General features: G+C 43.4%; 1 protein-coding gene across 1 annotated transcript in view; it reads right to left on the reverse strand.

Moving 5' to 3' along the window:
- ipo11 (importin 11) overlaps positions 1–16286 on the reverse strand; it is a 106387-nt gene that overhangs the window by 26625 nt on the left and 63476 nt on the right. Inside the window, exons 23-27 of the mRNA XM_079161658.1 lie at positions 9008–9087; positions 8835–8915; positions 6666–6761; positions 6193–6306; positions 5480–5601 (exon numbers count right to left, since the gene is read on the reverse strand). Of these exons, the coding sequence (XP_079017784.1) occupies positions 5480–5601; positions 6193–6306; positions 6666–6761; positions 8835–8915; positions 9008–9087 (493 nt within the window). The remainder of the gene's footprint in view (positions 1–5479; positions 5602–6192; positions 6307–6665; positions 6762–8834; positions 8916–9007; positions 9088–16286) is intronic.

Here is a 16286-nt window from a genome sequence, read left to right on the forward strand (position 1 = left end):
AATTGGAGCCACATCCACACTACTACGTTTTCACTTTAAAACAGCTTTATAAAACAATCTCCAGGCAGATGTTTCAGTGCCGTAGACTGCAGTCCCCTCTTTAGTACCTCGCGCTCAAAACAAAGACGAATTCAGATCAAATATAAGAAAGCATATGTTTTTCAAATGTTGCAATAAGGGGTGTTATTTACAGTAGCCACCAACAAAGATATAGTATGCTGCGTTAACTCTATTTAAGGTATTGCTTTATCTTTCTCTCTCACACACACACACACACACACACACACACACACACACACACACACACACACACACACACTAGTTAAAGATAAGATTAGATAGTGTACGGACGGTCCTTCGTGTCTATGTCCACAGCCCTCTTCAAAGCCGCAAATCCATTGGGTAGTTCCTTGACTGAATTAACTTGTGGGCGCCTTCATTTTTGATGCTGCTCCCTCCACATGCGGACGTAATCTATCGCTAAGGTTGATCGGGGCCAATCTGGACATTTGATAGTTCTCTCGCTATTCCTCAGGAACCAAAACTTCATAGATAATATCATCTTACAAGGCGCACGTTCTTTCTGGCCTCGCCCCCAAAACCGGCGCTCCATGTAGGGCTGGAACAGGAACTGTCACAAAGCGCTGGAATAACAGCTCGCCTCCTGCATCTGTAGGCAGTTAGAAGCATTATCAAATGCAGAATTAACAGCTGCTCGCATAGACAAAAAGGTCAGCCGTTTTGAAATAAACTACTGGTAGTGGAGGCTGATGGTGTTTGTTTTCCTCCAGAAGAGGATCATGTGATAGGGACGTGACGAATCAGGGATCAGGTGAGCCAATCAAGAAGCGTTAATAGGTTTCTGCGTCATCGCCCTCCATTTCTGCCCATCCAGACTAAAACTCAATCGCAGAGTTTTCAAACTAACATGGCTTCAGCAGCGTTTGCAAACATCTCCATTTTAAGGGTTCTAGAAGGCCGGAGTGCTGTGGCCATGAGGCATAAACGCAGCAAAGGGAGGCGTTTTAAAATGAAAACCTAGTAGTGTGGAGGTAGATTTAATGTACATACGTACACTCACACATAAGTTTATACCAGTTTATTGAAAGTCAAGATATATAAGATGTAGGAGTCATGAAAAAATATAGTTAAGCCTAATAAATACTATAGGCAGTCTGTGATTGACTTCAAAGAGAATGGAAACGGCTCCAGGTGAAGTGTAAACTTTGTTCCTTTCAGTCGGCACCATTACTTTACTAATATCCAGGGAGCGTAAAAAACCTCGCTGAACAACTTTGCCCCCAATTTCCGAATACAAGTCTCAAATTGGCAGCCATAGCAACAACTGGATGCAGGCATGGTATCAAAGATCCTTTATCACACATTTAAACATGTCCGTCAATTCTAATTCTACCCAGCGCGGCACTTGTCCGGTGATTATCTTCTGATGGCTGACTAGTGCTAGCTGCTTCGTGCCTGCCATTCAAATCAATGTAAGTGGTTACAGGATCTGAAAGCTGACGGGCTGCGAGCGAAGACAAGACAAGAGCACAGACTGCTCACAGCACCTGTGTGTGAGTCGGCCTCGCAGCATAAAAGGAGCGGAGGACAGTGACCTGTGAAGGCTGAACACAGAATGGCATTTTAAGTGTTATCCAAAACCGTTCTTTCAGAAAATACATTTCATATTTGATTCTTTTGTGTTCAGCTGCAATTACAGATTTAATGTCTATGGTCAAATCCGACCTTTATAGAGAAGCACTGTAACATGCTATGAAACTTAAGAATGCTCTTCTTCTTCCTCCTTGCGTGTGTGTGTGTGTGTGTGTGTGTGTGTGTGTGTGTGTGTGTGTGTGTGTGTGTGTGTGTGTGTGTGTGTGTGTGTGTGTGTGTGTGTGTGTGTGTGTATAGATTGGATACAGTCCATCTAAGCTTGTTGCAAATGGATTTCAATTAAACATCCCTGATTCAAATTGATGCTGCTGAGCATCATTACGTTTGAATCATTAGAGTAAACCTTAAACAGCACAAGTGCGGGTGTAAGTGGCAAGCGCATAACTCATGACAGGACTAAAGATTGATTAAGTTCTTCCATTTTGCTACAACTCTTGCATTTGAAAATGTAAAGCATATCGAAGCTACGTATTATATTGGGAAATATTCTAATGACAGTACTGACAAATTACCCTTATGGACGAATTCAAAAACTACAGGTTTCTAAAAGAATATATGAGTGAATAAAAACAAATCAAGCCAAATCATTGCATAATCTCACCCTGGAGAAGAGCTTGATTTACTAGTAATAATTTACCAGCAATTGCATGAAAAAAATGCAAAATAAGTGTGCATTAATGCAAGCTATAGGTGCAGATCAAATATCTCACGAAAACTTTGATAAAAACCTTGATAAAAACTTTAATGAGTACTTGGAGAACATTCCTCGGGACATGACTTTGAGAAGACACTGTTATAGACACAATGTGAGGACAGCAGACCCATGCAATAAAGATGTGCATATTGATTTCCTAAGGTTCTTGTTCTTGTTGCTCTGCCTTCGTAAAGCAAACTGTCAGTGATGATGAACTGGTAGTGCAAAAAGAATACCAACGGGTTCTGATGACTAAAGCAGTCTTTAGTGAAACTGGCCTCATGGCTGTGCATGTTAAATACAAACTGAACCATTCTGGTTCCCTGAGATTGCACAAAAAGTTTCCGAAAGTAAGAAGTCCACCTCATCAACGGACAAACAGGTTTCCTTCTTTGAATGCGTTAACGTGCTATCACTAAGTAGGAAAAGCAGCTGACGGACTAAATAAAAATCATCCTGTGAAGAGTGTAAGTGAAGCTGTTTCACAGAACTCGAGGAGTCTTCTCGCTTTCTGCCTTGAAGCAACGTCCCAGTGGTGCGCTCTACTGTACAGCTACATAATACTGATCCACACTTTTTCTTATAGACACCCAAAAAGTAAGGGGTGGAGATTAAATATTCAGTGTTGCAAGTCAAATAGAACTGATATGCAAATGTCATCAGCTTATTACGAGTACTAGTATTCAAATTTAGTTCTATCTCCAAATATCGTTTCACCAAAGATTCCACCTCCTGCTTTGGACAAACTCCACCAGAGTGTCTTGCTGTTTATTCAACTTTGCAGACAAACACATTTAATGATAACACCTCCCTATTCACGCAATTATTCCCATTCTTTCTTCTAAATGTCATTGACCTCTTGCTGATCCTTCATCCAGATAACATGTTTTAATGGCATTCGAAAAACAAAAGAAAACTTAAAAACAATAATTGCAAAAGAAATGAATATCAAGAGACAGGCCCAGTTGTCAGGCAGCTGCATTTAATCAAATATGTAGGCTACATTGTTCTCCAACAAGATCTTACTTCGTCTTCGAAGCACAACAGCTAATTTGTGATGGTAAATAATTGCTAGAAAAGCTGAGTCACCGTTTACCTTTTTTCTTGTGACTGCTGATTTTTCAATGATGCATTTATATTGTAAAAAAATGAAATAATTATAATTATACCATTATGGTAAAAAAAATTATAATTATAAGATTAGTCATTATGATTGAGGTTCATTTATCAATTTTAGTAAAACGGAGGATTTAGGCTTCCCATAGTCTGACTCACTGGATGTTAAGGGTTTTAAGCCTCCTTCCCTTCCGCTATCTGCCGTCTACTGTCGCTGCATCCTGTGCTTAGTGCCAAGACAATTGTGATTGGTTTAAACGAAATACAAACAAGCCAGAGTTCTTTTTACCCCCAATACCAGAACGATTACGTGTGGAGCCAAACGACACAGCGTTGTGAGGAAAGGTCTACCTGTGCCAGACGTCACTTCATACTTTGCTACAGCTTATAGACAATCTAAAGTCACCGCCTCGCAGTTGTATGCCTCCGCCAACCAGTCATGTTGCAGTTTACATCAACGTCTGTTCAAAATGTCATCACTTCATAATTTTGACCACCAACATATATTTCGTTCATCCTTGAGTGCAAGTGGCCGTTTGTGCCAAATGTGAAGGTATTCGCCAGAGGCGCTCCCGAGATCTCATGAGAACGGGATGGACGTGAAGTCACAGTGACCTTTGACCTCCGACATCCAATTAGTTCCCCCTCGAGTCCGGGTGAACCTCTGTGCCAAATTTGAAGCCATTCCCTCCGGGCGTTCCCTGAGATATCGCGCTCACAAGAAGGGAGGGGACGGAGTCAGAAAAAGACCAAATAATGAACGCTGTTGAGGGCGGCCATGGACCTCATTCAGTTTCAGCTCTGATTGTATGTGAGAAAGTCGATTCGTCATGCAGCACTTAGCCAGCCGACGCCGTCACAACCAATTGCTGTGTGAGACCGAGGATGGGGGCGCAACAAAGGATGTTATGCCTGTCAGTGTCTGTGATAACCATATCTCAATTGCAGAAAACGGAGCTTCACAAAATCTTGATAAAAACATGCAGCACCATACAGTGAGAAAAAGGGTATCACGAAAGCCCACAGTGAGTCCTCTGAGCCACTTCAAGAGAAGTTTCACTTAGAATGTGAAATGAGAAATCTCTTTTGATGGCAAGTGAAGAACTTTCTCTAAACGTTTGGTGCTCAGCCTTCCTTGTCAGCCTACCTGACACATTTAGGTGTAGATGGCAGCCGATGCGATGCGATGACTGACGCAAGATAAGAACATGCTTCATCTCTCTCTCAGTGTAACATGCTGGTTCAAGTCTCGTAGCAGTAAATGTGGGAGCACGATAACTGTGTCTTGACATTATGTAGGACAGCCACCCCCTTGGGTACATGAGTCAACCTCAGATTCAACCTAAAGATCCACAAAGTGCTTTATAGTGAATATCTGGCAAAGAAATGTTCTAGCATTGCATGCAACGGTTGTGAAACTTTCGCAATTAACCTCAGAAGATGCTGTTGTTTCTATGCAACTCACAGGAAGCGCACACAAGCAGAGATGCTTCATGCTGCTGATAACGCCGGATCAAAATACCTCATCACTTTGCATGTCTCCTCTTAAAGGCTGGTCCAGAGAGATAGTACATTAGATAGATTATAAACTCACAGAGCATGTTGTGGTGTGTCTAGAAGAGACCCTCCACTGCCTATGTATGCCTGCATTGTGCATATATGCGTGTGCTGCTGTCACCCATATGGTGTCAAGTCTGTTGATTTTGTGCAGCATATCATGGCTGTAGGGTAAAGATCTGTTGTCTTCATCAAACTTTTGAACAGCAGCTGATATTCTCTGTTGCTAGTGCCCACTTAGTGCCACAGACCTCCCCGATAAGGATGAGTCCACCAGCTACGCTCTACCAAGACAAACAAGAGCTGAGTAAATATTTTGTCTCTTCACTTCCCCCTTATTTGCCCTGGAGCCAGCTGTGCTTGACGCGGCGGATGCCATCCACTTCTCACCAGCTCAAAGCCCCGTCTGCAGACAGATGAATGACGAGTGCTTCTCACCTGTTGTCGGACGGGAGGAGGGAAAGCAGAGCCAGCGACGACAGCTTCCTCCTCTCCGGCTGAGTGATGTTGTCCATGCGGTCGACCCACATCTCTATCACGCTGCCCAACAACTGCTCCATCTGATGGGCGGGGAGAAGGGTGGAGACGACGAGGTGGACGGGAGGGAGGAGAGATGCGGGGGGTTAATACAGAGGGAAGAACGAGGAGACAAACAGAGGAGCGGAAATTCAATATTTAAAGAGCAAGAGTGACATAAACAGCGTTTGACAACTTATGAAACAGTGATAGATTTTAATGTTTTAAAGTATGGTTTAGCCTTTGTCTTATAAAAGCCAGCAAAACTGACCTTCCCTGCTTGTTCCGCCTCATTAACCTCAATGACTTGTCCTCTATTTTAAAGAAAGGAGAGGCATGATGGAGAGACAACTCTAGGTCTTTCATTCATTTAGATTAAGGCAACGATGTAAAAACCTGACAAAGTCAGTGTTGCTCTTGCTCAGACAAAAAAAAAAACGTCACTTTCACGGAAAAGGGGGTACGACCCTAAACTTTAATATGTTACCATTTGCAATTCTTTGGCTCATTACACCTCGTCTCGTTCAGAATGATTCCCTTTTAACAGGCACTTTGCGGTTATGTCTCTCGCTCACATTTTTAAAAAAGGGACTGTGCTGAGTGGACAGATATGAAGGGCGGACATCGACGCTCACCTTCTGGCTGCACTCGGAGGCCATTTGAGTGAGCATGGACGAGAAGAAACTGGAGTTCTGGAGCAGGATGCGGCCCATGATTCCGAGGTAGGTGGACATCACCACGGGATACCTCTGTGCAAAGCGCGCACACACACACACACACAGAGCAATGTGAATTGTAATCACTCATGCTTTTAGATAAAGCCAATATCATTAAGCATGTTATGGATGAAGAAGATCCGCTGACACAGCAGGATCCTTGAAAGGCCCGTGGCCCTTAACTGAGCTGTATGATCAATAAACACCACTATATATTCTCCATGAGAATTATTTCTTTTTTTACATGACAGGAAAGGACAAACTGAAAGTACATGCAGGACCTTCTCTTAGTGAGTATGAAAGAAGAAGGAAATTAAGTGAAATTTCACCACAGGCAATATAACACCATTACAGGTCCAGATCTGTGAAAAATGTCCGGGTTAAAAACTCACCTCGCCGTCCACAACGCCTCTGAAGACAGCTGGCAGCAGGGGCTGGAACATGTGGGCTCCCAGTACGGGGCTAACCTTTAAAGCTATCTCCACCACCTGCCGAGACACAGGGAGAGGGAGGAGAGACGAGAGAGGGCAGTTAGGAACAGCGGCAAGGAGAGACGAGCGGAACAGATGGGGGAGAACCCGGGCCGGAGAGGGTGTGAGCCAAAGGAGAGACGGTTCGGGTCGGGCACAGGATGATGTAGAGACAAAGAGTGGGAGGACGTACCGGGGGGGGGGAGCTGCTTCTTTGAGAGATATTAAAAGAGTGTCTCCTTTTAATTGAGGGTCTGACCTACAGTATGTGGCAAGACATTTAAATGAGCTCTCCGCGAGGCATTGAAGCTGAAATCAAAAGAATACTGGAGTTCTGCAGCTCAAGAACAGCAACAAAAAGCAAAGCTGAAATGTGAAGCATGTAAGAGTCAAATGTAACTTGACAGAGGCACTGTCGGCATTCCTACCTACAGTATGAGGATGTGCACTCAGCTGTCAGGTATACCTTGCTAAAAGTAACGCAATCCACTGTAATACAACAGCAATACATCCTACCTTCTTCATAATATTAGAGCGATTCAGTAATCTATGTGCTTGCTTTGATGGTCTGAAAAATACCTCCGTCATATCTACATTTAGCCACGTGAAGTAACCGTAAAGGGCAGGGACTGGGTTCAAACCTGTAAAAGATTGTTCCATCCTCATTAGACGATAGCATAGATCCAGACCACACCTCCATTACAAATGGCATTTTCGCAAATGAAACCATCAAATGAGAATATTTAACTCAAAAGGTCAGCGAGCAAACTGGCAGCACAGAGACAGTGAGGGGCTCTATCTGTCTTGCATAATGAACTTTTCATAGAAACGCATGCTGATTACTTTGATTCCTCTGTTCTCAGGGAGCCCATGTGTGATGAGCTGCCGTGTGCACGTGTTTGTGTAGGTTGACAGGTTTATAGTCTGCTGGCTCTCTTTTCCCCGGAACAAAGGATTAGCAGGAGCCAGATGTGCCGTAATGCCACCGAGCTTCACTGAGATAAAGCGCGGCGGCGCTCTTGTGATCTTTCTGCATACATTCACTGCTGAAGCGGCGCAAACAGCACATGTACACACACACACATGCACTGACTGAAAGTCAGAGAGCACACCAAAAGAAACGAGAATTAAAAAAAGTCTACCGACATCGCACATGCAAAGCACACCCACAGCGCGGCTTACTGTTCAGAGCTTCTGGTTGAAATAACATACATTTGGCAGTAATAGAATCAATCACAGCCAATTATCTTTCATTGAAAACATGCTAACGTTATACGAAATTGAGAATGGCTCCAGAACGGCCCTAGAACCTGAGAATCTTTCAGATTTACTGTATGATGGCAATGGCGTTAACACGGCCCCTGGCTTTAAGATATGAACCAGCTGAGGTCCACACCAGATATCTCGACTTCAATAACTAACCTATGCAGAAGCCTTTATGGTCAACATTATCAAAAGACAGGCGGAGATCTAGCCAGACCACAGCTGATGTCAGTATTCAGATGATTGTCATTTAATTCTCAGCAAAACTTTCTGTACTGGCAGCGATGTGACCGCTGCAGCACTTTTTCAGTAAAAGGTTTGGGGATCATATTGACCCAGAAATCGCTGTACAGCCTAAGCTATACAGTAAGGTATTTTATAGAGTTTCCTTTTAATAAACAGTTAAGATGTGTATATGTTAGGACGATATTCAATTCAATTATTTTGTAGAGCCCAATATCACAAATCAGCCTCAGAGCACTTTAACATGTGTGCAGCATACGACATCTCTGTACTTTCGCATCAGAAAATAGAAAACCTCTAAAAAACTTTAACAGGACAAAAAAAAGACGAAAGGACAGAAGAAGAGGACCTGGTCTGCGCTGCCTTCGTCACGACTGTGTAAAAGTAGTCATGACAAAAACAGTCTGTTTATAAATGCCTTCAATGCCACTTCTAGTGCACCTGCTATTAACCGGGCCACACCGACAAAACAAACACTGGTGGAACTTAAGGAGGGAGGATGAAAAACTCAGGAGAGAGAGAGATAAAGAGTAAACAGAGGTGAGATACGTAGTTCTGTGTGTGAGAGGGGCGGATTGACAGTACCTTAAACACTTGAACCTGTCCCTCATTCGTGATGTCTTTCAGCATATGGCAGAAAGCTCGACACAAAGAATCTGCATAGTTCTGTAGAGAAAGAAATGAATTGAGCATGTATGAAGTCCTTTACAATGTATGTGGATTATTTGAGTGTTCGTGTGTGTGTGTGCGTGTCTCACCTGCAGGAAGTCTGTGGCAGACAAATATAAGTAGGCAATAACGATCTGAAAGCAGGTGCGCAGGTTCTCGGAGCTCAACTCTGAAACAGAACATCAGACTTTAATTAACCAAATTGGGAAAAAATGGGTTTAATTGATGGATGAAGACAAGACTGTTCTAAACAGTTCGACTGCTGTTCATACTGGATGGATGGTCTAACTGACTTTGTTAACTGGTATTTAAAGCACACGGTTTACTAGTTAAAATGTTCAGCATGTGGTTAAGGATTGTCCAAAATTCCTAATTTAATCCACAGAGAGTGTACTGTAGTTGTGCTCAACAAGAAAAAAAAGAAACAAAACTGACTCATCATGATGGTGATAAAAAAGAAGAATAAACTAATCCTATCCTTTATTTTCAACCACGCTATTCAAGTTACCCATGATGCAAACAATGGACATTGCCGCAACGGCTTTATACGCTGCTAATCTGCCAGGGTTAATGAGAGACTCTTAAACAGAACCACAAGCTGAATTATGAAGCATGCTGTTGCCTCTGCAACATCATTATCCCAGCATTAAGTATTTCCTACTTTGTCTCTGGTGTTTGTCTGACCTCTGCTGTGTTAGTTCATGCTAAGCCTCGCATATCAGTGCGGGATGAGACCTGTGGATTTGCTGTGTATACACACAATGTCGAGGAATTACTTTTGCACACTGTGGAGTGTTATGTGGATTTGAAAAACACACACACACACACACACATACAAAATGTGTGTTTATTTATACTCAACGCCAGCAGGGAAGAGGTTATAACTCATCAGGCTGCATTCAAACGGGATTAAAATAGAATCACAACCGTGGGATAAATGTAACAGTAGAGACAACAATGGGTGATGTACAAGAGGAACAAATGAGGCCAGAGGAAGCTCGGCAAGTGTAACGTCAGAAACAATTCACTCTGAAATAGTTGAACATGAGGCATTTTGTACAAATATGGTAATGCTTAAGGTACCAAAATCATAACACTTTGGACCAAGAGCAGAGAAATATACACCAGAGGCTGTAGTGCAGAGAATTGACTTTTAACCGATAAGTGTGTGTGTGTGTGTGTGTGTGTGTGTGTGTGTGTGTGTGTGTGTGTGTGTGTGTGTACATGCTGGAGTCCGAAGCCAATCTGGTGCCGTGGCTCTAACTGTTAATGGCCTCTCGATCCACGGAGCATTTAGAAACCCACCCTCGCTGTAATGGGTTTGCTGTTACCACCAGAAGTGGACGCCAGGTGCACGATTTGCCGCTCAGAATATCAACTTCGTGGCATGTGCTGTACACAGAGTACACACGTGTGTTTCCTTGCTCACGTGTGCCAAATGTGTTGGAAGGGAGGAAAGATTATTTACCGAAGTATTTACAGTGGCTTGCCAGGCAGCGGAGCGAAAAGTAGAGTTCAATGAATAAAAAAAACCACGTTATGTACGGTCCAGTTTGCAAATAGACAGCGTAGATGATGAGAATGAGCAGGACGTGAGCAGGAAGAGGTGACATACACTAGACATACACCATAGCTAACACAGCGGGATAGAGGTTTGACGGTAATATGGGCTGGCATGGTAACGGACCATAATGCCTAGAAAAGCGTCTGCGTGGCACTTGGAAATACAGACAAACACGCAGACAGGTGAGAGGGGCGCTGAGAGACAGCTGACGAACACACAGGGACTAACGGACTAAAACACACCCGCATAGCGACACCAACGCCCCCACACGCCGTCTATAGATACACCGAGACTAACGTCGGCACGAACCGCTGGAGAGTAATGCGGGCCGACCGCGTAGCCGACTCAAACACCGAGAATAGTTGTTTACTTCAAACCAACGGGGTTGCTAAATCTCACACCCAGGATAGCAGTTAGCTCCCCGCATGCACACAGGGGCCAGATATTGTGGATGTACAGACATAAATAAAACAGTGTTTTGGTGTCGAGTAAAGTAACAGAGCTGTTAAAACTCGGAACATTCTGGTGTTTTTTTTACTTTTTAATTAGGTCTTTACGGGGGTGCAGTTTTTGTTTGCTTTTGCAAAGACGCTCGGGTCAGGACCCAGAACTCTCTGGGGTCACCAGATGGTTAAAGGGATGAGAAGAAAAATAATACACCATGTGTTTTCAGACTTTTCTACAAGTATTGCTTTTCTTCTGGCGATATATTGGATACTTTTACTTCTACAAGCCTACTACTTCAAATGAAATCACTTCAAAAAAAAAAAAAAAAATTCTTTTGATGACATCGCCTCATTTAAAGGAATCACAAGCTTGGGAAACAAAAGGAAAACGAAAAGGCCCTCCAACAAATGAGGCTCAGAATTGGTGCGGCTGAAGGAGTGCCGCGATGCTCTGTGCCTGTAGAGTGTGTGTCCGTTTCAATCTCGCTTGATCCCTCCTCCTCATTTCTCTCTCATTCTCTCAGTTTTCTTCCCCTGTCCTATTATTTTGAGTTTAGTGAGGCAGTTGTAATAATGGTAAACAAACCTCTCATCTCAACTACAGGGTATATAAAGCAACACAAACATGACTTCAGGCAGTAATCATATGGCTCATTGACCAATGCACACTTGGATCTTCCTAAGAGGATCTCTTCTTGCAGGTTCATGAAAACATGAATTTCAACATTCGGAGACCTGGAACCTCTAAAGCATTGAATTTGCCATTCTAATGCGTTGTTCCTCTCTTATTATTCTATAGTACAGGCATGTTCACAGTTCCTAACGCTCTCTCTAAAGGCAAAGTTTAGAACAAACTTTCTGAAATCCCAGTTTCTCGTAAAGCACCTAAACCTCACGTAACTTTGTCTTCCTCTGCGTGTTTGGGAGGAGGAGTCACTGGCTGAGTGGTACTAGAGGAGGTCCAGTCAAACCAACGCCGGTCCATACAGGCGATATTAATGTTGACGTATGCAGTGGGATTTCTCGAGCCATCTGCCAGCCGCAGTAAGGTAATGGCAATAATGTCTGCCGCCATCTGTGCAGGTACACAACGTATTTCAGGGGCCTAGTTAGTCAGCAAATCAGCCTTCATCAACACTGCAAACACAGCGAGGAGCCACATTACGCTGGACTCGGATCAGAGCACAGGTCGAGAGCGCACGATGATCGGTCGGTTACAAAGGCGAGTCCAAAAACAAGAATGAGAAGAAACAGCAAAGAGAGATGGTCTCCAAAAAGTCAAAGTGACATCAAATGTGCACTAAAGCAAATGCTCTGATGTTCCCACTGTCATTTTGTGCGCTATACTGTAGCATGCGTACCGACATGTGGAGCATCGGGAGGGAACATATGCTTTCCTGTGGTCGGGCCAGGCTGCTCATTTTACTAAGAAAGCAAAGGCGACAGATTGCCGTGTCATCAGCGTGACATGTCCTCGGTGCTGCAGAGGACGGGAATAAATCAGCGCGGCTCTTTGTTGTGTCCACTATTAGGGAAGGGGGTGAGACTTATTGAGCGGTTGTATTATCAGCACCTGTACAGTATCACGTTTCTAATATGTTTTTCTCCTCTCACTTAATATTACCAGAAGCATCTAATAAGCTAGCCTTATTTTCAGTCCATTTCTTAAAGCAGGAAATGACAACTTCTCAGTGGAAAGGTAACTCCAATCCGATGGAAATCAAACTTGTATGATTTTAGGCAGAAGAAAAAAATGTCAAGTCAATGCCTCACAAGCTTCTAAAAACAGGCGGCGGTGACACCTCTTATAAATGAGCGCAGTTACCACCAATTTTCTGAAGTTTTTTGCAATGATGCATGTGCAAAGAAAAGGGACAGTTTTGCACCAGATCCATTCATATTACCAAATGCAAATACATGCAAACAGCGCCGGAGCAGTGAGACGCTATTTGCTTGGTGGAGCGGTTGTGGCTGCTTTTCACTCTTTGCAGGTGTGTTGAGATTTTCACATTTTACACGCCTTCTTTTTATGGTATTTGTGCAAGTTTAGCGGCCGCAAAAACCTGCGCAATCCTTTTAGTGAATTCACATCATGTGTTTTTGTTAACAAACAAGCTTTTGGGTTTAATTTAAACGCAATACGTGTTGATGCATGTCTTCATATTACAAAAGGCATGGGAGCTAAAAGCAGTAGTCATCTGCTTTGATCCAGACTTTAACTGAAACAAATAGAGAATCGAAAAAAAAAGGAGGCGGCCACTGGTGGCCTTCAGCTGGTGGCATATTCCTGAACAGCTCTCACAGCGACAGGTGATCAACAACTTAGATCGCTGCTTTGAGCCGAGATGACACCAGTAGGACCCAGAACGACACAAACGTGGGAGGGTCTTATGAGTGAGCTTCAAGCCAACAGTCAGTCCAGAGTCTTACGGGTTTTATAGTACTCGATTCTTCAGCTGTATTTTCCTGATTTACATGCGTGTCGACTTGTATTTCTTTGTTTCTATTGTGTCCCTTCTACAAACAACATTGCAGCATCGCTGCTTAAATACAAACATGTGATTGGTGTCCAAAAGAGGTGCTGAATGAAGTGTGGTCATTTCTGAGGCTTTCGTGTGATTTGGATAGGGTTGAATTATATTGAAAAGGTATTTTAATATTTTGTTCTCCCATGCAAGTGAATGGCCAAAGACACATTGTTAGTAAAACCGTGTGAATATTATTCTCAAACAGAAGAGGGTATTTTGCCAAATCAATATTATAAAAGCAATTATATTTTCACAAAGACAAGTGAGGACACAACAGCCCCCTCCACACACACACACACACACACACACACACACACACACACACACACACACACACACACACACACACACACACACACACACACACACACACACACACACACACACACACACACACACACACACACAACAATAATCAAATAGTCCCAAAAACAGCTGCTAAAGCACTGATTAAGCTCTAGTCAGTACATCCTTCATAGCCCTGGGCATGTGTTGCACAATCCGCTCCGGTTATCAACATTAACAGGAAAATGAGCCTCACATCACATCTGACTGTGACAACGGCCTCTAATCGTTGGTGGGGACACTGCTTAAAATGTTGGTCATCTCCCAACCCAATTCTTTGCTTCACAGTGTGTGACGGGGATGGCAATGTTTGCTTAGTGAGGAAAGTTAACGGATACCAAAGAAGTTTTTGCCAAAATCTTTACTGATGCACTACAAGGACACTCGGACGTGTTCGTCGGGAACATTCAGGCCAGCCAGATGTAAAGGACTTGAGCCGAGTAACGCCCGAGGTTGGAGGTTTACATGCATGAATCTAAAAAGGGAAACTGACTATTCTCCTTTTTATTGCTCATTTCTTTTTAATTTAAGAGCTGAAAATGGAGAAACGTTAACGAGGACCTCTGGAGGGAAGTCAAACATGTTTTGTAACAGAGTGCTGATAATAATAAGTTTCTGCATAGCTACCGCATTCGAGCACAACTCCTTACAGACTCCCAGGGGTAAAACAATTACTCCTGCAGCTCACCAGACACCACTGCTTTACTGTACACAAAGGACTCACTCCCAAAAACATTAAAAACAACAACAACAACAACAACAGGGCCAACCGCTACAGTTGCAAGATGAGACGCCAGCTCCCATTGGTGCTCGAGTGACCGAGTCTTTGCAAAGTCACAGACGAGTAATCACGCGTGAGAGGAGCGATAAAAGCTCGGCGAGGGATTCAGCGAAGCGGCAAAAATGGACTTTATAGGGAGACGCCCTTTTCTGAGACGGCAGCAGTGATGAGGAAGCAGAATCCTCACAGCACTGAAACAGCAGCTCAAGGAGAATCGGACTACAAAGAAGATGAACAGAGCATAATATCAAACTTTAAGAAAGGATGAATGCACAGAATTACACTAAATAAACCGCCACATATACATAATCAACCTTAATTGTTATTCAAATTTCTTCCGTCCCGGCAGTAAGTGCAGCCAAACATATTCACCGTCTGCGAGAGCTATAATCAGTCATTACTTCCAGTTGAGTGGCCTGTAAGAAAAAGGCGGCGCTCTGACGGGGGTGTCCAGGTCGATCCATGGAGCACGTCGGCTGGCCAGTTAACTGCAAGACTCATTGTTTCACAGGCAGAAAATGAGGCCGAAAGCTCTCTCGATACAGTAGCATTGATCTTCGTGGGGATGGCCTGACGTGTCTTTGGCTGCACCAGTAATTGCTAACTGATGGGACGACCGTGAAGCGATGTTTTGCTGTATTACTTTAAAGCCACTTCAGCAAGGTCAGGCTGAAGTTGTCTCATGTATTCTAATTTCTACCTCAAACTGTAGAAAGTACGGACACGATTGATTGAAAATTAGGTTTATAAAAAACATAATTTCTTTTTAACTTCATTGTAAAGTAGTTATCATCGTTGGTCGGACAGAATAAGCTATTTGTAGGCATCATAGTGGATTTCTGTGAATTGTGAACACTATTTTTCACCATTTTCTACAATTGCATAGACTAAACCATTAATCTAGTGATAAAACAAACCTGAGATAGTAAAGAAGACGGAGGGCTTTTAAGAGAGACAGACCTTTATTCTTGACCTCCGGATGTTTTAGAAGAATACTCTTTATATTTTCGCTAAGAAGCCCTCATGTTTTCTGGTTTCCCATTAATGCGTACATTAGTTGTTGCTGCTCTTTGCTTTTAAAAGGAAACTCAACATTTCCTCAGTCTGTTTCAGATTGAAGCCCTGAAGCAGCTCAGTAGCCAGTACGCCTTCCTTTCCCAGGACAGCTTTTACCGTGAAACAGCAAGACATGTTGAGTTTCTTAACACGCATTATTAAATGGTATGGACATGAATGAATACTCCAGCTCCATCACTAGCTCGGCGCGCGCTAATCAGTGCAATGCCAACAAGGGAAGAAAAAAAAAAAACTACCTTGCTTACCCATCCATTGTCAGTAGTCGGTGCAGCAGGCACAGCTGAAATGTGTCCTGGTTCAGAGCGTGGTGGCAGAGATACAGGACGTGGTGCTAGTCGAACAATTTAGCCAAGGCAAGTCTCTTGACATTCTAATTAGGGAATTTGCTGCTGCATTTTAGCAGTGATGGAGCGGGGCGCTTTATCAGGCGGGCCAGGCCACACACCTGGCAAGCTGCGACACCAAGCCGAGCCAGACTCTCTCAATGGCCCCCCCGTCCCTCCACGGACCGAATAAATGAACAGCCGAATGTCCCGCTGAAAAGCAGCCAAAGATGACGGCCGGCCAGTTTTACGAAAAAGACAAATTTCCTCTGTGAGATTTTGTCATCAATATATGTAAATGAAT

This window comes from Pholis gunnellus, assembly GCF_910591455.1.
Source record: "Pholis gunnellus genome assembly, chromosome: 6".
Classification (NCBI taxonomy): domain Eukaryota; kingdom Metazoa; phylum Chordata; class Actinopteri; order Perciformes; family Pholidae; genus Pholis; species Pholis gunnellus.